We start from the raw sequence: 14698 nt of genomic DNA, 5'->3' as shown, positions 1-14698 counted from the left end.
CAGGTGTACAATATAGTGATTTGATATTTCTACACATTATGATCACCAGTCTAGCTATCATATCACAGTGACTACATATTATTGACCATATTCCCTATGCTGTACATTACATCCCCATGATATTTATTTTATAACTGGTAGTTTGTACTCCTTAATCTCCCTCACCTATTTCACTCATCCCCCCTACCCACCTCCCCTCTGGCAACCACCAATTTGTTGTTTGTTTTGTCCATTCGTGTTTTGTTTTTAGATTCCACATGAGATCATACGGTATTTGTATTTCTGTCTGACTTATTTCACTTAGCTTAATACCCTCTAGGTCTATCCATGTTGTCACACTTTAGTCTGTTTCTTAATTTTTTAATATGATGCTAATATATAATTATATTAGCATGAGACCTCTATGTGTTTCTTTCTGTATTTTAATACTTACTAAATACTTATACCAGGAGCTGTACTAAATGCTTTACATGTAATAGCTCAGATACTCCTCCAAATTATTCTATGAGGTAGACATTATTTTTATTCCTACCAATTGATTTGGCATAAAGAAGCTAATTAATTTGCTCAAGGTTTCACAGGTGGTAAATGGCTGAGCAGTGTTTTAAACCCAGAAAGTCTGATTCAAGAGTTTGTGCTCTGGGGAGCAGTATGGTTCAGTGTTCAGCAACCTGGGCTTTTTTCCTGCTAGAGTAGATGGCTTTTGGCATACCACAGATTCTCCCAAACTGATAACAACTGCACCTTGAATGCATATAAAAATAATATTTATTAACTTAGGTTGTACTATATATTTAGTCAAACCAAGAGATCAACACAAAAACTTAAAATCTTTAGACTCCATTCAGCTTGAATTTCATATTCTGGATAGGACAGGAGACTGTCTTTGCTTAAAACAAAACAAGAAGGCAAAATGGTTTCAATGACATTTTGTAGGAGAGAGCAGACCTGTGGAGAGCCAAGGCTGAGCCAACCAGGCACTGTGGCTTATCTAATGAATTTGCTGCCCATGTGAGAGCCACCCTGCTCAGCCCCAATGCTGGTTTCTTTGCTATTAAGGATAGGATTCTTGTTATAAAAGTTCAAACAAATTTCCAAAGCCCTCACATCTTCCTTGAGGTGGCAGATGCACTGCTGGTTTGCAGTACAGGTGGTCCGGAAGCTGAAATCACTCTGTTGTAGCCTTTTGTGCTTTGGCAGCATTTTCCAAAATTTTCCTTTTCCACTGTTCATAATCCTCTGTCAGATCTTCATCTTTTTGCGGTTTATGTGGGATCTCTACTACATTCTCTATTTCTATGAGAGAAAAAAAAATTTTGTTTCAAAATCCTTATGTTTACAAATCAGTAAGAAAGAAGCTTGTTTACTTTAAAACGTCTATCTTAATTAAGGTAATAGGGAATAAGATACCAAAATGAGAAGTGGAAACAGAAGTTAACACATCAGTTTTTCGCTCTCCCTTACACTCCAAGCATTCCAAGACATCTTGATGATAGCTAACATTTATCAAGCCCTGAATCCAGCACTTTTTAGTTGTATTATCTCATTCAACCCTCACCACAATTATGTGAAATGGGTGCTAATATTAATCACATTTTATAGATTAGGAAGTTGAGGCTCACAGAAATTGTCACTTTCCTAAAAATCACAGAACCACTCGGTGGTAAAGCAGGATTTGAACCTCAGCAGTTTGCCTTCAGATGTATTCTTAATTACATGATACTTCTGTAAACTACTGCTTGGAAAACTGGTCTTATCAAATGATTAACTTCCAGGATTTAGTTAAAATCTGATTTTTTTTTAAATTGAAGTATAGTTGATTTACAATGTTGTGTTAGTTTCTGGTGTACAGCAAAGTGATTCAGTTATACATATATGTATATTCTTTTTCATACTCTTTTCCATTATGGTTTATCACAGGATACTGAATATAGTTCCCTGTGCTACAGTAGGACCTTGCTGTTTATCCTTCGTATATATAATAGTTTGTATCTGATAGTCCCAAACTCCCAATCGAACCCTCCTCCTTGGCAACAAGTCTGTTCTCTATGTCTGTGAGTCTGTTTCTGTTTCGTAGATAAGTTCATTTGTGTCATATTTTAGATTCCACATACAAGTGATATCATATGGTATTTGTCTTTCTATTTCTGACTTATTTCACTTAGTATGATAATCTCTAGATCCATCCATGTTGCTGCAAATATAAAATCTGACTCTTGTCAAGGCAAGCTGCTAAAGCAGCAAAGGGCTGTTCACTGCATTAAACCCACTGTACACTAATCCCATTGTACTAATTTCAATGTTCATCCGGTGTTAATAATGCTTCACCCGTTGCTGAAGGTTCAACCACTGTCTTCTTTTTCTTCCATGGTGGAGTAGCTGAATCTCCAGGCTCTCCTTTAGGGGAAAAAAAAAGTATTATCAGAGTTAATTTTTCTCCTATTTTCAATTTTAGTTTTGGGGCTTATTTTGGATCACAAATAAAAACCAGATACCTTGATTGACCAAATACTAAGATAAGGAGAAGGCAAATGATCTTGCCTTTCTCTTTTCTTTGGCTTTTCCTGTCAGATTTCAGAACAGAGAATCTATTTTCTAGGTATGAATTTACAGAATCACAGGGTTGGTTTTTTTTGTTTTTGTTTTTTAGTTATTAAGCTATTTTATTTGAAAAATAGAAAAGAACAGTAATTTTCTCAGTAAAAACCGATCTTGTCTACAGATAGACATGAATATGTATTTCAGAGACGTTCTTTCAAATGACACGTTCTTGCAACATGGAATGAATACTCACTGTCGATCTGCTGCCCAATCTTCTCTAACTGTTTACAGAGTCGATCAAACATGGCTTTTTTTACACCGGATGTGGCTGCCATTTTATTTCTGTCCACCTTTAGCTTTAGAATCCTACAAAAGAATTTGATAACTTACTGTTCTTAAGATCAGTATTGTTATCTTCTTTGGCCAACCAGTTATCAACTTATTTCCTTTCCACTAAGGCTTTATGAAGAGCCCCCAACTGTTTAATTTTCCCTTTATTTCAAACATATATCATTAGCTAAAACCATGCAAACTTACCTTTTAAAGCTATTTATTTAGTTATTTATTGTGCTGCGAGAGTTAAAATGCACACGGGGTCTGTTACATAACAAATAGGGCACATAAAAACATTTGCTATAGTACTTCATGCTTTATAGAACTCTTTCTTATACATCTCAGATGTTAACTTGTTAAATGGCAATTACAGCATTTTAAAGTGTTTAACTCACTTTAAACGCTTATGATGCTTATATTTATATGACTACAAGAATATAAACCACCCTCCCCTCCAAAAACCCCCTCCCTAATAACACTTCACAACAACCACTAATGAAAAATACAAAACAAACTTATTTAAAATAACAGACCCATTCAAACCTTTCTTTGTTCAGTGAAATGTGCTTTCAAAAGTGAGGTTGTCAATACTGCTTTCTACCATAACAGCCATACTCCCTCCACACATACATATACCTTTGTTGAAATAAAGGGACTATTTCTATTCACTAATAGTAGCTAAGGGAGCCAAACACACCAAAATTAGTGGTTCAATAGTAAGAAACCTATTCTTTAAGCACCAGCTACAATTTGTTTTCTAATGAGTTTTCCAGTAAGATAAAACAAGACAACTTTAGACACAGATAACAATTACTAATATTTCCAGGGTAAAATTTCAGTATACACACAGATAACCCCAAAGATTCAAATTAAGAATTTATCATTGAAAAGTTTTATAAATTACTTGAAAAAGAGTTGCAATCAGTACTTAAAAAAATGTGACTGTAAAATCACAACTAAGCACTGTTTTAATGATAGGTTTCATGTCTTAGCGTACATATACATATATGTGGCTGTCACTTGGCAAGTGGGCTTTGGGCAACACTAGTTCCTAGTTGTCAGGTCCATCGTGGGATAAATTGAGAATCGGGTCACTTGGCCACTATTAAGGTTATTTAGGAAAATATGCTCTGAGTTGAAATCAACTAAATTAGAAGTATTCTTTGGCAACGAGAAATTTATTTATAAATTATAGACTTTTCTGAATGTTCAAAGGACACTTACTTGCATGCTGAAAGTAGTGCAGCAGTGGTGAAAAGTGGCCTGGATAAGTCAAGATCCACTTGCTGTGTTTGTGGAAGACTGGACTCATAGCTAAGTGAAAGCAGTGTTTGCAGAGTTATTTGTTAGAAAATATTATTTCAAAGAAACTGAAAATGCAAATCAGAACTTACAAACTATTTAAATGTATAAGATACGTATTCTGTCACTTCAGCATATTAGTTATTTTTTAAGATGGAAATTTACCATGACATTGGATATTTCTGCTTTATGTACCAGTATCGATTTTCAGTTATATGCCTCATACCTTTGCAGCATCTTTGAAGCCATGTTCACCGCTTCTGTACAGCTAAACTGTACAGCTAGGTCTCTTATTCCAATATTCGAGTTCAGGCCCAGTAAACACTCAAAAGATTTAAGACAACTCTGATACATCTTCTTGTTCAAACCAGAAAGTTTAATTAAATATTCCTTTGAAAGGAAAAACAGATGAATCATAAAAATCGTAAGTGCTGTATATTAGTGCCTTTAACACTTGTTTAATAAGTCAACTTTTCAATATTAATTAATTCTGTGGCAAGTCACTCTACCTAAAGGTTTAGCTTCACTTAGTCAAAAATCAGTAATCATATCAGGCAAGTTAAGTACCGCTGGCAAGAAGCTCATACTATAGAAAGGCAGTCATGCATGTGTGCAGATAATTTAAAATACAACATAGTGTTACCACAGCCAAGCTGTGAATTAAAAAACACAGGAGATGCATATATGGTTATTTACTTTAACAAAGGTGCCAATGTGCAATTCACTGGAAAAACAAAGGAGGGAAGTAGTGGGAGTGAGGTGGGGAGGGAGAGTGTGTGTGAAAGGGAGATAAGAGGGAAACTGGGAGAGAAACAGGAGGATCAACCACTGAGGGACACCAACTCTGCTTGGGAAAGGAAAGCTTAATAAAGGATGTAACAGCAAGGCAGGGTCATTTTAAGACAAACAGGAGCTTGCTAGAAAAGCATTCCAGGTTAAAAAAAAAAAGGCATTGCATTTACAAAGTCAGTCATTAAGATGCATGGTCTGTTAAGTGAATAGTGTAGCTTGAGGTTAGTAGGGTTCAAGAAGGGCTGGAGAGTTTGATGGTAATGGGGAGCCAACCCATGGGGAGCCAATGGTGTTTTTAATGCCACCATTTTTATCAGTGTACCATTATGTGACAGGCACTGTGTTAACAGTGTTACATATAGTACATTGTTTCCTCCTTACAATTATCCAGTGAAATGGATACCTTTATCCCCATTTGATGGATGAGGAAACTAGAGACTCACAGAGTTAGTAACCGGAGGTGTTGAGATTTGGTCTCAACATGTGAGTCTTGCCATAGCTTGGCTCTCAACCACTGTGACACTGGAAGAAAAATAATACATGGGTTTTAAAGTATGTGATTTAGGAGAATGATGCTAGTGGCAGTGTGGAAGACAGCCTTGTGTAAAGAAAGAGGTGCTCAGGAAAACTAGGTAGTAAAGAATAGAGAGAATGTTGCAAAAAATTTTTTTTCTCAAACTCTACAAAATGATTCTAAAGTTCATCTAGAATAACATACGAGAATAGCCAGTAAAATTCTAAAACACGGAGTTTTGATGGGGGCTAGTCCAACCAGAGATGAAAACATGGTTAAACTTCAGTGTTGCACCAGATTATTCAGACATTCAGTGGGACCTACTTACCCTGTCCAAGGGGCACTTCATGCAGGAAGCTGCAAGGTCCAGGCACATGACTGCATTGCTGGTTTCTGTGGTTCGTGCCGCCAGGCCAATACACTTCACGTGGGACAGTCGCAAGTACTCCTCTGCTTTCCTGAGCAACACATTCACTAAAACTCTTTCCCAGAAGTTTGCCCAATACTTTGGTAAACAATGAATTCAGCCTGGCGGACTTCACTCCAACCCTAATTCCTATGCAAGTTTATTTGGGGCTGGGAATGAAACTCACATCTTTTGGGGGAGGACAGGGTTCTACAAAACAGAACAAACCCTCTGACTCCAGACATCACTGTGCTCAAGTACTTTCAAGCAAAAGTAAGTTCCTGAAATCCTCCCAAAAAGGCCAACCCTTCTTTCAGCCTTCCATTACTGGAACAAGCATGAACTGTGACACAGGCAGGCAAGTGAGACCAGGGTTCCTGCTTCCTCTAAATCTGTGGTTCTTGGGACTTCCCTGGTGGTGCAGTGATTAAGAATCCACCTGCCAATGCAGGGTACACGGGTCCGATATCTGGTCCAGGAATATCCCACATGCCGCGGAGCAACTAAGGCCCTGCGTCACAGCTACTGAGCCTGCGCTCTAGAGCCCACGCGCCGAGAGGCCATGCTCTTCAACAAGAGAAGCCACTGCAATGAGAAGCCCGCGCACCGCAACTATGAGTAGCCCCCACTCGCCGAAACTAGAGGAAGCCGGCGCACAGCAACGAAGACCCAACGCAGCCATACGTACATACATACATAAATAAATAAAAATAAATCTGTGGTTCTCAAACTTTAGTGTACATGACAGTCACCTTGGGGCTTGTGAAAAGATTGCTGGTCCCAGCCCGAGTTTCTGATCAGTAGGCCTACAGTGGGGCCTAAAAATGTGCACTTCTACCAAGTTCCAAGGAGATACTGATACTGCTGGTCCAGGAACCACACTTTGAGAACCACTGTTCTAAATGATTACGAGTCCAGGAGGTGTTCCTTTCCTTCCCTTCCATCACCTGACAGTCCAAGCACCCAGGCTAGCCCTGCCCTCCCAGTTTAACTACAATACTTTCTTTCTTTCTTTCTTTTTTTTAACATTTATTTACTTATCGGCTGTGTTGGGTCGTCGTTGCTAAACGCGGGCTTTCTCTTGCGGCGAGCGGGGGCTACTCTTCGTTGCAGTGCGCAGGCTTCTCATTGCGGTGGTTTCTCTTGTTGCGGAGCACAGGCTCTAGGCACACGGGCTTCAGTAGTTGTGGCACGCGGGCTCTGTAGTTGTGGCTCACGGGCTCTAGAGTGCAGGCTCAGTAATTGCGGTGTACAGGCTTAGCTGCTCCGCGGCATGTGGGATCTTCCCGGACCAGGGCTCGACCTGTGTCCCCTGCATTGGCAGACGGATTCTTCACCACTGCACCACCAGGGAAGCCCCAATACTTTATTTCTAACCCTGGATCATGCAAAAGTCCTTCCCATCTCCGGGGTTTTGCACAGGCTGCTGTCCCTGCTTGGGCCCTCTTCGCACATCTTCCCGTGGCTGGCACCTCCTATAAATCGGGTCTCAGCGCCAGTGGCACCCCCCATCCGAGGCTTTCTCGCAAGTTTCTTTTAAACTAAAGGCTGCAGAGAAGCTGCGCTCCGCTCCATCCCCAGCGGCTCCGCACACCACCCCATTCCACTTCCTGCGTAGTCGTTGCCACCATAGACATTGCCCTCCATGAGGTCTCCACCTCGTCTGTCTGCCTCTGCCGTAAACGCACTCTCAATAAGTTTCAGGGAAACGACCCAAGCTCTCCGCTTCTCTCCCTTTCCCACCACCGTGCATCCCACAGTGCTAGCTGTTCCCAGGGGCGTCTACACTCGCCCCTCCGGCCTGCTCACAAAGCCCACTGTCGGGAGGTTTTTCTTAAGGTAGGGCCTAAATCCCTTCTGAGGGCGCAGGGCCGCTGGGATGCGCCCGACCGAACTCACCTCAGCACCTCCGGCTCGGCGATGCCCAGGCGCGGGGCTAAACGCCGGATCAGACCAGGTTCCATGGCGCGGACAAAGACTACACCCGCAAACAGAGGCAACGCGACGAAACCCGCGCGCGGACGTCTCGCCAGCCAGTGAGGGCCGGGACCCACCCCCCCGCTGCATCTAGATTGGTTGGGACAAGAAGTTGCGACTACCCCGTAAACCAATCCTGGTCTTCCTCTTGAGCGTGCGCTCTGCGAGTACACGCGCCAAGGCATAAAGTGAATGTGCTCCGGCAGCTCCCACTCCTTTTATTCCTCCCTTTTAGGCAGACTTAAACGCTGCCTTAGGCTCTTGCTGTCTCCTTCCTGCAGCCGAGGGATTTCCCCCTACTCCGCACTGTCCCGCCACACACTATGGCGAGATTGGCTGGCGCCTAGGTTCCTCAGTCCAGCGTGAAGTGACAAGGACCAATAAATACGCGAGACTTGGAGGGCCAATCTAGGAGCTGCCTGCAGCGTCCGAAGGCGGAGCTAGAGGGGGCGGGGCTTGGAGGGGCTGCAGAGTCACCTGACCGCGGGAGGCTCCGCGCGGGGTGGGTGCTGTTAGCTGCAGGCTTAGGGGAATCGCCATGGTGAGTGCTGAGGGGCCGCGGGCCCCGGGCCAACCCTTCTCCCAGCACCTGCTCACTCCCACCGCCTTGGAGCCTTGCAGGAGGAGTCGGGGCCCCGCAGCCGGGTCGGGGCTAATACCAGCCCGGCTTGGCCTGCGGGGTGGGCGACAGGCCGGGGAAGGCCGCAGGCGGGGCGATCCGGGCTCGGGTGGGCGGGGGTGTTTGGCCGCGGCCGTTACTCTTTGAGGAGGTGTCTCCGCCCATTAGCTCTGGGGGTCCGTGAGGGCCTGCGGCCCCTCTGAGTGGAGTCGGCCACCGCCCGCCTTGATGGGATCCAGAGTGCCGGGTCTGGGCGTCTGGCTGGAACGGGAGCGTGCGGAGGGCCTGAGGCTCAGAGGTGGCGTTGGGATCCGCCCAGAGGCTGCTCCCTTGCTGGCGGTTCCACCTTTGTGCCTGGTAGTGCTTTCTTATCCCTTCCTTGTGCAAGAAATACCTTCCGGAGGGGCCTTAATGGTGCCCGGGCCTTCTTCGGCCTCATAGCCCCCTTCGATTGCAGTGTGTGTCAGAATTCTAGGGACTCGCTTACGTGAATTTCCTGGAAGGACTCATGCTCTCTGATATCTACTAATTCTGAGAGACGGAAAGGAGACTGCTTGTTTCCTTTAACACTTGTTCGTTGGGCGTCCTGGCTCTCTTACTGACCTCCCCATTGATGAAATCCAAGTGTTTTACTTCCTGGAAGTAGGCATACTCCTTAGCGCCTCTCCGTGCTGGCAGCAAATCGTGGTGTGGCTGTTGGCTGGTGAACTTGAACTTCCTCAAAATGTGAATCCTTGTGTCTAGTTTCCACAAAGGCAAGTTGTCACTTGCATTTTATTAGCGTTTGACATAGTCTGCACAGTATGAATAATGTTTTTGGATGTTGGTGTACAGTATGTCAGTTTTATCTCACTATTTACTTTACGTAGACAGGCTTCTGAAAACCTGTAAGCCTGGTAACAGGGGTCGCTTTAAATGTGTTAATGCCAGAAAGCAGAATGTTTGACATATATTACTTTCATATAATATGATGCCATACAAGGTGATTTTGCTTATTTCTCAGAATTTTTAGTTGGGAATTGATATGAGAACGGTACAAAAATTAAACTAGGATATCTCTGTTTCTCAACATTTATGGATTGACATTTATAGTGTTTTGTAATCAAAGCAGTTACTTGAGGATCTACTATACATCCAGATTCTGTGCTTGATGAACCAGTTTGGAGCAGTGAGTCAGACACACAGTCCTGTTCTCATGAATTTTATTGGGAAAGAAAACTTGAGTAGCAGTCTTGTCACAGCCACTGTCTCTGTGACTTGGGCAAGTCACTCATTCTTCTTTGAGTCTCCTTTTTGCATCTGAAAACAAATGTTGCCTCTTTGGCCCTTCCCAATCCTAAAATTCTAGGATCCAGTTCAATTCATCATGCATCTTGTGTGCCTTCTATGTCATGGACTGTGCTGGGCACTGGGAACATAGTCCTTGCTTTCAAAGAACTTAAGGGTCTAGCAGGGAAGACTTGCTTGTGGCACTTAATGGAATACAGTCTGAGGATCGCTTTGCTAGCACTGTCAACTCAGTGTTGTGGGGCCCTGGAGGGAGAGACAGTTCTGCCTGAGGAGCTTGGGAAAGACTACAGGAAGTAAATGTTAATTTTGATTCTGAGGAAGGTGAACAGAAATTCCCCAGGTGGAGAAGAAAGTGTATTGCTAGTAGATAAAGCTGGGAGAAGTGAATGCTCATGGTGTGTGCCATCATAGGATTCCTGGGGAAATTTATTGGTAAATTAAGGTGGAGACACTTTGGTATTAAAATACATGTTTGGACGTTCCCATCCCTTCATCATCCTTAGTTCTCCCTACTTCAATTGCTATTTTGTGTCTTATCATCATTTTTAAAATAGTACTTTCATTAACATAATGAAATTCTGTATCTTTGTGAGACTGGTTATTTTCACTTTACAGTTGCTTTGCATCGCGTTGTTAGATTACATCTGTAGCATGAGTGGAGAGATTGACAAATAAGTTTCTAGGATCGTTGGAGATAATTGCTGATATCTAAGGGGGATATAATAATAATGGTAACACTTATGTGAAGTGCTTATTACTAAGTGCTAAGCACTTTTCAAGCTTTATCTGTGTCACTTCACTTATTACTCATAACGGTGATGTAAGTACTCTTATTAACCTTGTTTGCTACAAGACGAAGTGAAAGCACATTGTTTGAATGGAGAATAGTTTTATAAGTGATATGTTCATAGTGACCTTTGTTTTCTCTGCACCTTTTAAAAAAATAAATTTATTTATTTAATTTTGGCTGCGTTGGGTCTTCATTGCTGCCCACGGGCTTTTTCTAGTTACGGTGAGCGGGGGCTACTCTTTGTTGTGGTGCATGGGCTTCTCATTACGTGGCTTCTCTTGTTGCAGAGCATGGGCTCTAGGCGCGCGGGCTTCAGTAGTTTGTGGCCCATGGGCTTAGTTGCTCCGCGGCATGTGGGATCTTCCTGGACCAGGGCTCGAACCGTCCCCTGCATTGGCAGGCAGCTTCTTAACCACTGCACCACCTCTCTGCACCTTTTAACTGTGTAGACTTGGGAGGGCTGTTTGGCTTGAGTCTCAAGCTAAAATGGGCCTGATCACAAATGTTAATTTGATCTTGACTCTGTAGTGTTTCCATTTTTCTCTGATGCATGTAGCTGCTATGTACAGAGTCATCTGTAAACAGAGAACCACTTTCATGAGTGAGGAATCATTGGTTACCTGGCTTGTGTTCAATGAGAGCGTGTTCACGTTATACCTGACACTACTCGCAATGTGACACTTCCCAGGAAGGGCATCTAGATGCTCCTTTAGAATAGCCATTTGGGGACTTCCCTGGTGGTGCAGTGGTGAAGAATCCGCCTGCCAATGCAGGGGACACGGGTTCAAGCCCTGGTACGGGAAGATCCCACATGCCGCAGAGCAACTAAACCCGTGTGGCACAACTACTGAGCCCATGTGCCACAACTAGTGAAACCCGCGCACGTAGAGCCCGTGCTCCGCAACAAGAGAAGCCACCGCAATGAGAAGCCCGTGCACTGCAACGAAGAGTAGCCCCTGCTCGTCACAACTAGAGAAAGCCCACACACAGCAATGAAGACCCAATGAAGCCAAATAAATAAATAAGTACAATAGAATAGCCGTTTGTATAATAACTACATTGTCTTACAAGTAATATGTAAAAATACATTAATATAGCTTTATCTCTTCATTTGTAGCCTACTAATAAGTCTGTAATTTTCTACATTGTGTATATATATGTTTCTATTAATTTTAAACCCCATTGATACAAAATAGAAAAATTTTGCCAATTTGTTTACAGATTACTGAATCTGGTCATTTCTATACAAGTATTTTTGAATTGCTTGTAATCTCTTTTTTTTTTTTAAGTGAAATCACCCTTTATTCTTATATTCTGCACTTGATGCACTTGGTGCTCAGTAGGTTGAATCAAAAATGATTTTTTTTTTTAACATCTTTATTGGGGTATAATTGCTTTACAATGGTGTGTTAGTTAATGTTTTATAACAAAGTGAATCAGTTATACATATACATATGTTCCCATATCTCTTCCCTCTTGCGTCTCCCTCCCTCCCACCCTCCCTATCCCAACCCTCCAGGCGGTCAGAAAGCACCTAGCTGATATCCCTGTGCCATGCAGCTACTTCCCACTAGCTATCTACCTTACGTTTGTTAGTGTATATATGTCCACGCCTCTCAATCGCCCTGTCACAGCTCACCCTTCCCCCTCCCCATATCCTCAAGTCCGTTCTCCAGTAGGTCTGTGTCTTTATTCCTGTCTTACCCCTAGGTTCTTCGTGACATTTTTTTTTTTCTTAAATTCCATATATATGTGTTAGCATACGGTATTTGTCTTTGTCTTTCTGACTTACTTCACTCTGTATGACAGACTCTAGGTCTATCCACCTCATTACAAGTAGCTCAATTTCGTTTCTTTTTATGGCTGAGTAATATTCCATTGTATATATCTGCTATATCTTCTTTATCCATTCATCCGATGATGGGCATTTAGGTTGTTTCCATGTCCTGGCTATTGTAAATAGAGCTGCAATGAACATTTTGGTACATGACTCTTTTTGAATTTTAGTTTTCTCAGGGTATATGCCCAGTAGTGGGATTGCTGGGTCATATGGCAGTTCTATTTGTAGTTTTTTAAGGAACCTCCATACTGTTCTCCATAGTGGCTGAACCAATTCACATTCCCACCAGCAGTGCAAGAGTGTTCCCTTTTCTCCACACCCTCTCCAGCATTTATTGTTTCTAGACTTTTTGATGATGGCCATTCTGACTGGTGTGAGATGATATCTCATTGTAGTTTTGATTTGCATTTCTCTAATGATTAATGATGTTGAGCATTCTTTCATGTGTTTGTTGGCAGTCTGTATATCTTCTTTGGAGAAATGTCTATTTAGGTCTTCTGCCCATTTTTGGATTGGGTTGTTTGTTTTTTTGTTATTGACCTGCATGAGCTCCTTGTAAATTTTGGAAATTAATCCTTTGTCAGTTGCTTCATTTGCAAATATTTTCTCCCATTCTGAGGGTTGTCTTTTGGTTTTGTTTATGGTTTCCTTTGTTGTGCAAAAGCTTTGAAGTTTCATTAGGACCCAATTGTTTATTTTTGTTTTTATTTCCATTTCTCTAGGAGGTGGGTCAAAAAGGATCTTGCTGTGATTTATGTCATAGAGTGTTCTGCCTATGTTTTTCTCTAAGAGCTTGATAGTTTCTGGCCTTACATTTAGGTCTTTAATCCATTTTGAGCTTATTTTTGTGTATGGTGTTAGGGAGTGATCTAATCTCATACTTTTACATGTACCTGTCCAGTTCTCCCAGCACACTTATTGAAGAGGCTGTCCGTTCTCCACTGTACATTCCTGCTATCTTTATCAAAGATAAGGTGTCCATATGTGCATGGGTTCATCTCTGGGCTTTCTATCCTGTTCCATTGATCTATCTTTCTGTTTTTATGCCAGTACCATACTGTCTTGATTACTGTAGCTTTGTAGTATAGTCTGAAGTCAGGGAGCCTGATTCCTCCAGCTCCGTATTTCATTCTCAAGATTGCTTTGGCTATTGGGGTCTTTTGTGTTTCCATACAAATTGTGAAATTTTTTGTTCTTGTTCTGTGAAAAAATGCCAGTGGTAGTTTGATAGGGATTGCATTGAATCTGTAGATTGCTTTGGGTAGTAGAGTCATTTTCACAATGTTCATTCTTCCAATCCAAGAACATGGTATATCTCTCCATCTAGTTGTATCATCTTTAATTTCTTTCATCAGTGTCTTATAATTTTCTGCATACAGGTCTTTTGTCTCCTTAGGTAGGTTTATTCCTAGATATTTTATTCTTTTTGTTGCAGTGGTAAATGGGAGTGTTTTCTGGATTTCACTTTCAGATTTTTCATCATTAGTATATAGGAATGCCAGAGATTTCTGTGCATTAATTTTGTATCCTGCTACTTTACCAAATTCACTGATTAGCTCTAGTAGTTTTCTGGTAGCATCTTTAGGATTCTCTATGTATAGTATTATGTCATCTGCAAACAGTGACAGCTTTACTTCTTTTCTGATTTAGATTCCTTTTATTTCCTTTTCTTCTCTGATTGCTGTGTCTAAAATTTCCAAAACTATGTTGAATAAGAGTGGTGAGAGTGGGCAACCTTCCTGATCTTAGTGGAAATGCTTTCAGTTTTTCACCACTGAGGATGATGTTGGCTGTGGGCTTGTCATATATGTCCTTTATTATGTTGAGGAAAGTTCCCTCTATGCCTACTTTCTGCAGGGTTTTTATCATAAATGGGTGTTGAATTTTGTCAAAAGCTTTCTCTGCATCTATTGAGATGATATATGGTTTTTCTCCTTCAATTTGTTAATATGGTTTATCACATTGATAGATTTGCGTATATTGAAGAATCCTTGCATTCCTGGAATAAACCCCACCTGATCATGGTGTATGATCCTTTTAATATGCTGTTGGATTCTGTTTGCTACTATTTTGTTGAGGATTTTTGCATCTATGTTCATCAGTGATATTGGCCTGTAGTTTTCTTTCTTTGTGACATCCTTGTCTGGTTTTGGTATCAAGGTGATGGTGGCCCCGTAGAAGGAATTTGGGAGTGTTCCTCCCTCTGCTATATTTAGGAAGAGTTTGAGAAGGATAGGTGTTAGCTCTTCTCTAAATGTTTGATAGAATTCGGCTGTGAAGCCATCTGGTCCTGG

The 14698-nt window shown here is 41.8% G+C and overlaps 2 protein-coding genes across 3 annotated transcripts in view; one reads left to right on the top strand and one right to left on the bottom strand.

The window, feature by feature from the left end:
• Positions 1-750: 750 nt before the first annotated feature.
• On the bottom strand, positions 751-8237 carry ORC6 (origin recognition complex subunit 6). The gene is made up of 7 exons (XM_032614897.1): positions 7788-8237; positions 5811-5940; positions 4403-4566; positions 4099-4188; positions 2795-2907; positions 2329-2397; positions 751-1296 (listed from the first exon to the last, which is right to left on the bottom strand). Exons 1-7 carry the CDS (start codon positions 8048-8050, stop codon positions 1169-1171), a joined length of 957 nt encoding a protein of 318 aa, XP_032470788.1. The 5' UTR covers positions 8051-8237; the 3' UTR covers positions 751-1168.
• A 94-nt stretch (positions 8238-8331) lies between these two features.
• VPS35 (VPS35 retromer complex component) overlaps positions 8332-14698 on the top strand; it is a 41824-nt gene continuing 35457 nt past the window's right edge. Inside the window, exon 1 of one of the 2 annotated variants that reach the window (XM_032613960.1) lies at positions 8332-8406. In XM_032613960.1, the coding sequence (XP_032469851.1) occupies positions 8404-8406 (3 nt within the window). In that variant the 5' untranslated portion in view covers positions 8332-8403. The remainder of the gene's footprint in view (positions 8407-14698) is intronic. The other variant, XM_032613962.1, reaches the window with a different exon arrangement.

Source organism: Phocoena sinus, chromosome 19 (assembly GCF_008692025.1).
Source record: "Phocoena sinus isolate mPhoSin1 chromosome 19, mPhoSin1.pri, whole genome shotgun sequence".
Taxonomy (NCBI): domain Eukaryota; kingdom Metazoa; phylum Chordata; class Mammalia; order Artiodactyla; family Phocoenidae; genus Phocoena; species Phocoena sinus.
This window is presented reverse-complemented; position numbering and strand designations above follow the sequence as displayed.